This window comes from Belonocnema kinseyi, chromosome 5 (assembly GCF_010883055.1).
Source record: "Belonocnema kinseyi isolate 2016_QV_RU_SX_M_011 chromosome 5, B_treatae_v1, whole genome shotgun sequence".
NCBI classification, from domain to species: Eukaryota; Metazoa; Arthropoda; class Insecta; order Hymenoptera; family Cynipidae; genus Belonocnema; species Belonocnema kinseyi.
Genome location: NC_046661.1, coordinates 85,082,711 through 85,093,742, shown reverse-complemented (window position 1 = coordinate 85,093,742; position 11,032 = coordinate 85,082,711). Strand labels below are relative to the sequence as shown.

Here is an 11,032-nt window from a genome sequence, read left to right as displayed (position 1 = left end):
CAATTTTGTTTTTGAAAAAAACATTTAAAAATTTTTAATTCTACGATTTTCTGAAAAAGTTTTTATATTAGATTTTCTATTGAAAATAATCTTTTAAACTCAGAATTTAACTATTAAATTGTTTTGTTGAAAATTCATGATTTTGTTTCACAATTTTTTTTTGGTAGGACTTAATATTGATGTGTGAACAATTTATTAGTTGGAAATTTACTTTTTTGTTTCAAAATAAAACTTTTTGTTAAAAGTTTGTTTTTATAATTGCACTTTTATCAAATAAAAAAAACCTGAAAAAAAATAATTTGAAGGCTAAAATATTATTCCAATGATTATACAACTTTCGCAGGTATATCTTATTTTACGATTTTACTTATTCAATAGGAGAAACTAAATTAGCAATTGTATCTGTTAGAAAAATAAAAATAATCTTAGTTATTTAAATATGTTTGGTTGTGCTTTAATATAACAATTTATGGCATTATTTTTCCTCGCATCAGACACTTTTAACCAGTCTTCAATTTGGCTGTTCCGTCATAGTTTAAATAAAATTGTTATTTAATCGCATTCTTTGGACTTCTGATATTGTCGAAACTTCTTGACAAGACAAAATTTACAACTTATTCATAGGAAAAAATAAAATTTTATTGCGCAGCAAAGATTTCTATTTCAACGTATTTAACTCCAACTCTTTTTTTAAAATCATTTTTACTTATTTAAGGAAAATCTATTTTATTTACGATATTATTTTGGTAAATATATGTTCATGTGTGAAAATAACATCAAATTTGCTTAAGCTATCATTTAAATTCATGGACTTTAAAATCAATTTTACGTTTTTTTATTCAAATTCATGATTACAACTGAAAACGTTTGCAAATTTAGAAAACGCGATACTGAATAATTAAATTATAAAAAAAATTATATTTGGAAGCAATTGGAGATACCTGAAAAACTCCTGGAATTGAGAATTACAAAAGAATTACAATTCAGAATCGCTACAGAGAATTTTTAAGTTTAAATAAATTCTGAACTGAAACAGAGAATTTTTAATTTGAACAAATTCTGAGTAGGAACCTAAAATTTTCAATAGGATGTAAAATTTTAAGTTGAAACTAAGAATTTTAAAATTTTAATCATTTTTTAGCTAGAACTGGAAATTTTGATTGTTTCTGAACGTGTTTTTGAATGTTTTTTCAATAAAATGTTAGAATATTTTTAAGATAAAAATTTTACATATGAATTGATGAATTTCAATCAGACTTGAAAGATTATTCTCAAATCGAAAGTCTCAGCCAAAGATTAATCGAAATGATTAAATATAAATAAAGTTTGGTACAGCAAAACAAAAATACAATCAATATTTTCTGGAGAATTTTTGAAGCCTTATGGTATAATAGAAAACCCAATTAATAAAAAGTCCTTTGTTGAGTATTTGTATCCAAAAAATTTACAAATGTTCAAACAATAATTTTATTTTTGACATAATGTGGTTTGATTTATTTATTTTATATTTATATATTTTTCGTTAGTTTTTTTTTAACAAAATAGCAACTTTTTATTATGCCCCGAATCTTCGAATTAATTTTCAGGTTAAAATGATTCAAAATTATATTAGTTTTACTTTAGAAGGTTTATTAAACTTCGTTTTGTAATTGCACTTTGAAAGAAAATGAGATTGTATCTGTTTGTGAAGAGCGGAAAAAAAATGAGAAATAATTGTTGTTGTTTCAATACGACCTTCTTTTTAACATTTTTGTCTCAAATATGTGGTTAAATTTCACTGAAAAAATCAAGTATAGAACAATTTTAGTAGGTATGTTTTGAAAAAGACTTTGGATATCTACGCATTATCTATATTCTTTTCAAAAACTTTGTTAACCACAATAATAATTGAATAATCAAATTTCAATTGGTTACAAAATTAGTTATAAATAATAAAATAAACTCTAAACCAAATAGTTTAATATCTCACAAATAAAGTTAAATTTTTAACGGAAAGGAGAACGTTTAAACAACAATATTTAGTCGCTACTAAAAACGATGAACGCTTAACATATTACATGGATTTTTTTTTTAAATAGTGAAATTTTAATTTTAAAAAATGCAGTTTTGATTTACAAAAAATAGTTTTTGACGAAAAAGACTAATTTTCTACCAGAAAAAAAAGAATTGTTAACCAAATATATAAACTTCCAACAAAAAATTAAATAGTTAAATTATTCATTAAAAAATGGATTTTCAATGAAAAACTCACTTTTAACAAAGTAGTTTAAAAAAATGAAATAGTTAAACTTATATTCAAAAAACTTTATACACAATAGACAAATAGGAATTTTGAAGTTGAATTTGTTTACCAAAGAAATGCATTCTAAAACAAAAAGATAAATGTTTAACCCAAAAGATTAATTTACTGAAAAAGATGCACTTTTAAAAGCACATTAATTATTTTTAACGTCAAAATTTAATAGTTATATATTTACCTAAAAAATTAATTTTCAGTAAAAAAATAAACTTTTATCAATATAGTTAATTTTTCAACGAAAAATATTAAAACAAAAGACAACCTAAAAGAATAAGTTTCTACCCAAAAAGATGAGATTTCAACCTGATACATCAGTTTTCAGTAGAATAATGAATTTTTTAACGAAAATAAAATAAAAGAAAGGCTAACTTTCCTCCCAAAAGGACAAATTTTCAACAAAAAACAAAATTTTTATATTTCTTTTTAAGAAAATTAATTTTTAACTTTGTAAGAATCAATTTTCGACCAGAGACGAATTTTTTAAGAAGAAGTTTGAACACTTTCTCACAAAATACGATTTTAATAACATTTTTAAATGAGTTTAAAAGCAACAGGAAAAACGTTCAAACAGATAAAGAAACTTTTAACCAAAGAAAAAGTTTTTTGATCCCAAATTATGAATTATTATTAAAAAAATATTATTTTGAAATCTAATTTTCTGTAAAAAGGTGATATTTAAACAAAATATATGCATTTTTAATTAAAAAGATCAATTTTATTTATTTTGATATATAAAATGGTTAGGTCAAAAAAAACGTTTCTTAAATTAAGATTATGAATCATCATACAAAAAAGAATTTTTAACAAAGAAGACTAATTTTGTATTTATCTAATTAATCAATTAATTTAATTATTGATTTTAAGGGACGGTTGAAAAAACTCGACATTTAAAATGCGAGGGCTGTAAAATTCTTGAAAAACAAAATTTATGAGACAAAAAATTTCGGAAATGATAAAATTGCCGAAACATAAAAAACTCTGAATGTGCAAATTCACGAAGTTTGAAATTCGGGACATAAAATTGCCGAATTGCTCAATATCCCACAGTGACAAGTTCCAGACAATCGTAAATTTCTGAATTTAAATTATTAAGAAAGAATTGATTTCAATTATTATTAATTATTAAAAATAAAGTAATTAAATCTTTTAGGCGAGAAACTTTTTTGAATGATCGATATATTTTTATGAATTATCAGTCAAACTTGAGCTAAGATTAATCTTGAACAAAATTCAATTCAAGCTTTTTTTAATGTGCATATTTTTTATTTATTAAATTATAATATTAAGAAATATTATTTAAATTTAAATAATTTGAAACAATGTTTTTCAGCCAAAGAATTTCGATACAATTAAGTTTTATTGAATTAAAAAAAAATACATTAAAATTACTAAAAGAATCTTTCATTATTGTGCAATTCAATATTTTGGCCTCTCATCAATTATAATTATTTATAAGTTGTTCATACTTTTCAATTTTTATTTTATTCTAATCCTGAAAAAAATTTAAAAACTTTTTTGAGATTTGAGATAATTCGAAAATGTATCTAGATAATTTCAAATAAATTTTTATTATTTTAGAGAATTTTGCAAAAATTTAAGAAAAATTTGGTTTAGCTTATAACTTGCAGTCGTTTAAACTGACTCGAATTATTCCTTAAATTTTCTTAAAATCTTCTCGATTCTTTAAAACAATTTTGGCATTATTTCCAAATTATAAATTAATTTTGAAATTAAAAAAAATTCAAAGTATTTTCAAAACAATTCGAATTCTTTCTAAAATTTGTGAAAAACATTTCAACAAAAAGAAATGCCTCAGATTTAACAAAAAATTAATATTGTTGTTAAATGTTTTTAAATCTTCTTCTAAAATTAATTTTAAAAAATCTGCGCAAAATATTTCTTATTCCTCATCGTAGAGTAAATATTGATATCAGAAGAGTAAGACGAAGATTCTATTCTGATAATGCTGCTTTGTTTTTTCCAACTGTTCTCCAATAAATTTTTCTCACCTCATTTGAATAAACATTTTATGAGGTAAGCATTTAGTATAAAAAGGCATCTTTCCAGATAGAGCTAAAATATTTCTGGTTCTAGTTTGGCTGAAAGTAAAAAAATATCAACTTCTTCAATCATGAAGTGTGCGATCTTCTTATTGCTTCTTTGTGTCTTCGGAGTAAGTCAAACATTTTTCTTTTCGAAAATGTAAATTATCAAATGATATAAACGTATTGTATACTAGGATGGTCCAATAAGGCATCAAAAAATTTATTGTCTCGAATTTTCCTCCAAAATGATTTTCTAAATATATTGTTATTTTTTAAACATATTTTTAGTTATTTATTTTTTCAACTTTTTACTTTGAAAACTTTTTTCAGTTTTTTTTTTAATTTTCATGCATTACTAAAACAAATAATTAGTTTAACTTTCATGCAAGTAGTTAAATTTAAAAAACAATATTTTAAATATTTGTTTCTTATTTTTCTTTAAATTATATTTTAAGCTGCGCTGAAACATGCTTAATTTCAATAAATTTATACCATTACAATTCTATGTCCTCTTTCGCCTTTTCTATCCTTTTTCCAAAAATTAAATTTTTTTATTTTGAATCTTATTTTTTACGGTTGAAAGAAAATCTAGTCGTACTATCTAAAAATGACTAATAATAAATTTCTAGATCTTTTTAGGCGAACTTTTGTCTGTTAATTTTAGTTCGTACCCTGTGTCTATTTTTCAAAAAAATAATATTTTTATTTTAAATGTTATTTTTTATGTCCAAAGCAAAAACTACGTGTCCAATCAAAAATTATTAATGACAAATTTTAATCAGTTTTCGGTTTTTTTTGGAATCGTAACTTTTGTCTATTTATTTTTTCATAGCTTTTGTCATTTATCAAAAAATTCACTTTCTTATTTAATTATTTTTTACGCATAAACAAAAACTTCGGATCCTATGAAAAATAATTATTAAATTTTTGTAGCTCTTTTTTGCATAAACTAAAAACAAAAGCTACGCGTCCTATCGAAAAGTGATTAGGGACAGATTTGTAGATCTTTTCAAGGCGCGCAATTTTACCTCATTCATTTTTTTCTTATCTTGCATAGTTTGGCCAAAAAATGGAATTTGTTTATTTTTTATCATTTTTGGTTCGATCAAATTTTGAATTTTCAACTTTTTGACCAAATTAAAAAAGTTGTTATGATAAACTTGTAGGGCTTTCAAAAGTCCACGTTTTTCTTTTCTTGACTTTTTTTCATATCATGCGCTGTTTGGCTTAAAATGTTCATTTTGGTTGTTTTTTTTTTAATTTTGAAAATGCTCTAACTCTGATAATTTTTTTTCATAGAAAAAAGTCATTAGGATAATTTTTTTTAGTACTATGAATAACCGTACATAGAATTTTTTAATCTTGGAAAAAAGTGGTTTTGAAAATTTTGAAAATGCGCTCACTTTTTGAATTTTCATCCAAAATAGCTGGTTTACGAACTCGTTTTTTTCTTTTTAGGCCTTAAAAAAGTGTACTAAAACAGAATCCAATCTGATCAATTTTTCGTAACTTATCGTCCCTGCAGAATACAGACTACAGACAGGCATACAGACAGACAAAAACCTTCGTAAAAATCGTTTTTTTCTCGCTCTAGGGGTCTGAAAACGTGGAGATTTGATGAAAACCGACAAAGTGAAATTTTACATAAAACCAATCCTTTCTCATTAGGATGAGGATCGAAAAAGAAATTGGTTTAAATAAATTTTAAATTAAAATCAAAAATTTGTCAACAGAAAAAAATGAACTTCCAACAAAGTAGTTCAACCAAATAGTAACATTTTTAAATAAAAAGAATGAATCCTCAATAAAAAAATTTAACAGTTCAACTTTGAATTAATAAAGATTTCCATTTTAAATATAGAAAGTTCATATTTCAACCAAAAAGATTATAATTTGAAACAAAAAACAGGTAAGTTCTACTAAAAAGATAAATTTAAAAAAATACCAACCATGACACATTTTAAACAGAATACATGAAGTTTCAAACAAGTGGTTTAGCTTCCAAATGAAAAAAGTCCATTTTCAACCAACAATTAAACAGATAAATTTTCAATTTAAAAAACAATAATATTCAACTTTGAAAACAACGAATTTTCATCAAATTAGTCAAATTATTAGCCACGGAAGTGAGTTAATAAGAAAATTTACGAATTCTTAACAGAAAGCTGAGTTATTAACAAAAAACCGAATTTTGAAAAAAGTAGCTATAGAAGACGCGCATAACTTAAACACTGAGTGACTAAAAGCGAACTGAAGCGAATGTCCTACAATATTTTTGGAACATATTGATGCAGACGACACAATTAAGCCCCAAGGGTACTGTCCGCTTTTTTATACGCTCCTGCTTTGCCCTCTTGGACACCTTGTCCACTGTAACGGGAAATTTTATAGCAGGACAGCAGTGTACTAAATTAGCCAAAATATTACTTTATAACTGTAGTTGTATTTTCAGTTTTAAAAAAATTTTAATTTCCAATGAAAAATGTAATAGTTGACATTTTAGCCTGAGAATATTTTTATTTTTAATCAAAAACAGTCGAATTCCACAACAGAAAAAGAATTTTAAAAAAATATATATATTTTCTACAATTTAAGGATTTTGTTTTTTGTAGATTAAATGCCGAAAAAATACATATGAAAGACATCTCAAAATCATTCAACGTTCAACATGATATTCCTGAGAAAGTTCCGTCTTTTTGCTAATGTTCATTATTGCATTATCTCAGATGGCGGCAAGCATAAAGAGTGGCAAGGGCGTAGGATGTAGCGACAGTTGCGCAGGAGGCATTGTCGGTGGCGGAGGAGGCGGTGGCGGCGGCGGCGGCGGCGGAGGTTTTGGAGGCGGAGGGGGCAAGGGCACCGGCGGAAAAGGCCCTGGCAGATAAACTGGTGGCCGTAGTCAACTTTTCCATTGCAGTGGTAAGCAAAAAATCAAAAAGTCTTTAATTCTGGCATATTATAATTATACATTTCAGATAGACACGATATACAATATTTTTATTAATAATATATTTTCCCGTACAAAGAGATCTGGACCTGTTTTAATTTACTTTCCAATTTTTTAATTTAATTAATGAAGTTTTTCTGAAAATAAGAAAAATCTCCTTGAGATGTTAGAGAGGTCTTCAAGTTTTTTTACTTTTAAATTGAATGCCTTAATTATCATGAAATAATAATATTCAGAAAAAATAAGCAATAGTAATTTTCTTAACGTACAAGAACAATTTTTGTTTTTTAGAATGAATCGGCACCTTCTTCGTGAAACCTTTCATTGCTTGAATCAATTCAAACTGTTGAGCCACAATGGGACAACGAAAAATGAATTTACAACTTTTCTTCCTCACTGAACCTTTTATTATCCTGATTGTTACTTATTTTATTGGTAACTAATTATATCAATAATAATTAATCATAATGTAAAGAATACTTGTTAATCATGGGTTTTCTGTCTGTTAATCTTAAAAAATGGTGTGCATAATAAATTTCAAAAAAACATCCAGATGTTTCATTTTTCCTTCATAAAACATTATTATTATTCATGGGAATTAAAAACAATTTAAATTGAATTCAAAGTGAATAATAGAAGTAAAGAAGTGGCCGTTACCTTAAACATTTGAGTCTGTTTTGGTTAGCCTGAGAGGTTAGGTTATTTTAGATGTGGAGCAGGGTAGGGAGGACGAGTGGATCTGTGTCCAACCCGAACGGGATCTTTTTCCTTCGGTCGGCTAGCTTCGGCTCATTCCGGAAGTTTCATGTGTATGGCCTCTGAGCAACGTATTTGACGCGATTTTTGAATTTTAAAAACTGTATTTTATTACTGTATTGTGAATTTATTCAGCTCATGTAAATTAAATATAGTTCGATTAAATTTTGTTGTACCATGCCGTGCAAAATTTTAGGCCACCACTTTTTTTATAAAACAATAAATTCTCTTCATTTTAATTTTACCTGAGCTAAAAAAGTTTTTCTTTAAAAGGTTAATTGTTTCAGAAATGCTGTATAAAATAAGCTTATGAGCATAAATTGTAACAAATTTCTTTTCGAATTGCAAGAACTTGAGTTTGTAATAAAAAAAGGTGGAAAAATTTGACATCTTATCTCAAGGCAAATCAGAATCAAAGTTAAAGAAATATATATTTTGAGGAAATAACATAGAAATTTCATAATTAAATGTTTTATATATTTTACAAAAATATTGTTGTAAAAATAATATTGCAATTATTCCAACTTGTTTTTTACAACTTCAAGTTCTTGCAATTCAAAAAGAAAATTTTCACGATTTATACTTAAAAGCTGTATTATAGGGTGAAAAAAAGCTTCAAAATGAGCCTAAGAACGTAAGGAAATGTCGACTACTTCGGAAGTTATTAACAAATTAAGAAAACATTGAAAATAATACTATTTTTGCAATATCTACGTGAAAAATAAAAAATTGACTTCACCCTGGGCTTATTTTAAACAGAATTTCAAAAACAATCAACCTTTTAAAGATAAATTTTTTTAGTTCAGGTATAATTAAAATTAAGAGAATTTATTCAGTCATAAACACACGCACATATATATATATATAATATCATATATTTCAAAAATTTCAGTCAATGTATATAATGCTGCTTTAAACAGAAAAATTATTTGAAATTTTAAACATTGTTATCAATTCCTGTAAAGTAGGATACATTTCAAATTGAACTATATCTCTGAATCTGGAATTTTTATATTTCGGCAATTATTATAAAATCAGAATTTTTTGTTTCAAATATTTTCCTTTCAGGAATTTTACAGCCCCAGAACTTTCTTTTTCGGGATTTTTTAGTCGAACCATAATATAATAATTGCTTAAAGAAATTAGTAAAAATTCCGGAAAAAACTCGGAATATAATACTTTCGTAAATAAAGTAACAGATACAGAAAAGTTTTCGAACTATACAATTCCCGAAAGTGAAAAATGAAAAAAAACTGTTCTTTTATTATGAAAAAAATAATAAATGATGAATACTAAGCTTATTAAATGAAGATCTTTTTTATTAATGACATTATTTTGTATTTTATTATTTATTTATCCCATTAACCAAAAATATTCAGCAAAACTATTTGTTTCATATTCTCTTGACCCAAGGTAACCCAGTTTTGAAGATAACACATTTTCGTGTATAAACACCACATTTTTAAAAACATATTTTTAGAAACCGAAAGTAACATTATTTCTTATGGCCTACTTTTATTTTTCGTTATTTCATATCACTTTAAATTATTCGATAACAGTAACTATAATAATAATTATTATTATAACAAATATGTTATAATTGATGTTGTTAAATTTTATTAAATAATTATAAATAAATTTTATTTATTTATCCAAAATTTTTTCAAAAATAAATATATTACAATAACAGTATAATGAATATTACAGTAATTGTTATTATAATTATTGTGAAACAAATGAGCTATTGTTTTCTTTTTAATCAAAAACGATAAATTTTCAACCAAAAGCTAAATAGTTAAGTTTTCAGTTGAAAACGAATTTTCAACTAAAATGATGAATCTACAGCTGAGAAAATAATTTTTGTCAAAGAGTAGAATTTTCAAAGAAAGAAATTATCATTTTTTTATTGAAATACAAATATTGTAGCAAAGTATAATGATTTTTTTTATGAAAGATCATTTCTATAATTTTGAAATTTTAAGCACTTTGGTACAATTTTTTAAATTAATCCTTTTAAACGATTTTCTTTTTTTAACTTTTTTCATATTGTGTATTGTGTGGCCTACAATTTTCGTTTTTTTTTTCGTGTAGTTGTTTGAGATTCCGATTAATACAAATGAGCTAAATAGAATTTTTAAATCTTGAGAAAAATAGTTTCCAAAGTGTTGACCTTAAATAAGCTTAAATTTATTTTTGAATCTGAGAAAAAATTTTTCCAATTGTAATTTATACAATTTAAAAATTATGTAAATATTAAAGTTGTTGATATTAATTTATTTTATTCAAAACGCTTTAAACTTCTAATAATACAATTTTCTTGAATGTTAAATGATCCGATTTTCACAATTCAATTCTGAAAATATTTAATCTTTAAAGTTTCAAAATTGCCTGGTTTTCGAATTTTGAAACTGAAATCATTGAATACAGAGATTCTTCAATTCAATATAAATTTTTTCCATTTTGAAATTTTTGTTTAGTAACCTACAAGGCTGGATGACTAGGCCACATTGAATGATACGATTTTAAAAATAAAGCTGTTTTGGATAGAATTAATTTTGTCATTCAAAGTTTAAAAAAATTTATTTTCCATTTAAGAATGTTACTATGATTGGTGGTAATGAATCATTGGCAAGCAATTTAAAGATTAGTGAGAAACTTAAAATAATTATGCAAAAAAAATATTGAAACTTGTAAAATTCAATATAATCGAATTCTAGAGAAAAAATTAAAAAAAAAAAAAAACTTCAGTCAGAAATTTTGTTTGGAGTTAAAAAATCATATTATTTGTTAAAAATTCGTCAGTATTGAAAAAAATGTAATCTTTTTGGCTGGAGATTCTTTTTCTTTTTTGTTGAAAATTCATCATTGCTGTTGCAAATTTATATTTCTGATTAGAAATTTACCTATTTTCTTCAGAATTTAATTTTTTCTTTAAAGAATGTTTTGTTTTTGTAGGAAATTAGTCTTTATTCATTAACAATTCAT

At 24.6% G+C, this 11,032-nt stretch overlaps 1 protein-coding gene across 1 annotated transcript; it reads left to right on the top strand.

Moving 5' to 3' along the window:
- Positions 1-4,354: 4,354 nt before the first annotated feature.
- Positions 4,355-7,797, top strand: LOC117173155 (glycine-rich protein 5-like). Its single transcript, XM_033361564.1, has 3 exons — positions 4,355-4,472; positions 7,071-7,263; positions 7,583-7,797. The coding sequence occupies exons 1-2, from the start codon at positions 4,431-4,433 to the stop codon at positions 7,227-7,229; spliced, it is 201 nt and encodes a 66-aa protein (XP_033217455.1). The 5' UTR covers positions 4,355-4,430; the 3' UTR covers positions 7,230-7,263; positions 7,583-7,797.
- The last annotated feature ends 3,235 nt before the right edge of the window (positions 7,798-11,032 follow it).

Coding starts and splice junctions, on each gene's coding strand:
- LOC117173155 (XM_033361564.1), top strand. CDS start 4,431: ATGAAGTGTGCGATCTTCTTATTGCTTCTTTGTGTCTTCGGA. Junction 4,473..7,070: donor TGCTTCTTTGTGTCTTCGGA/GTAAGTCAAACA, acceptor GCATTATCTCAG/ATGGCGGCAAGCATAAAGAG.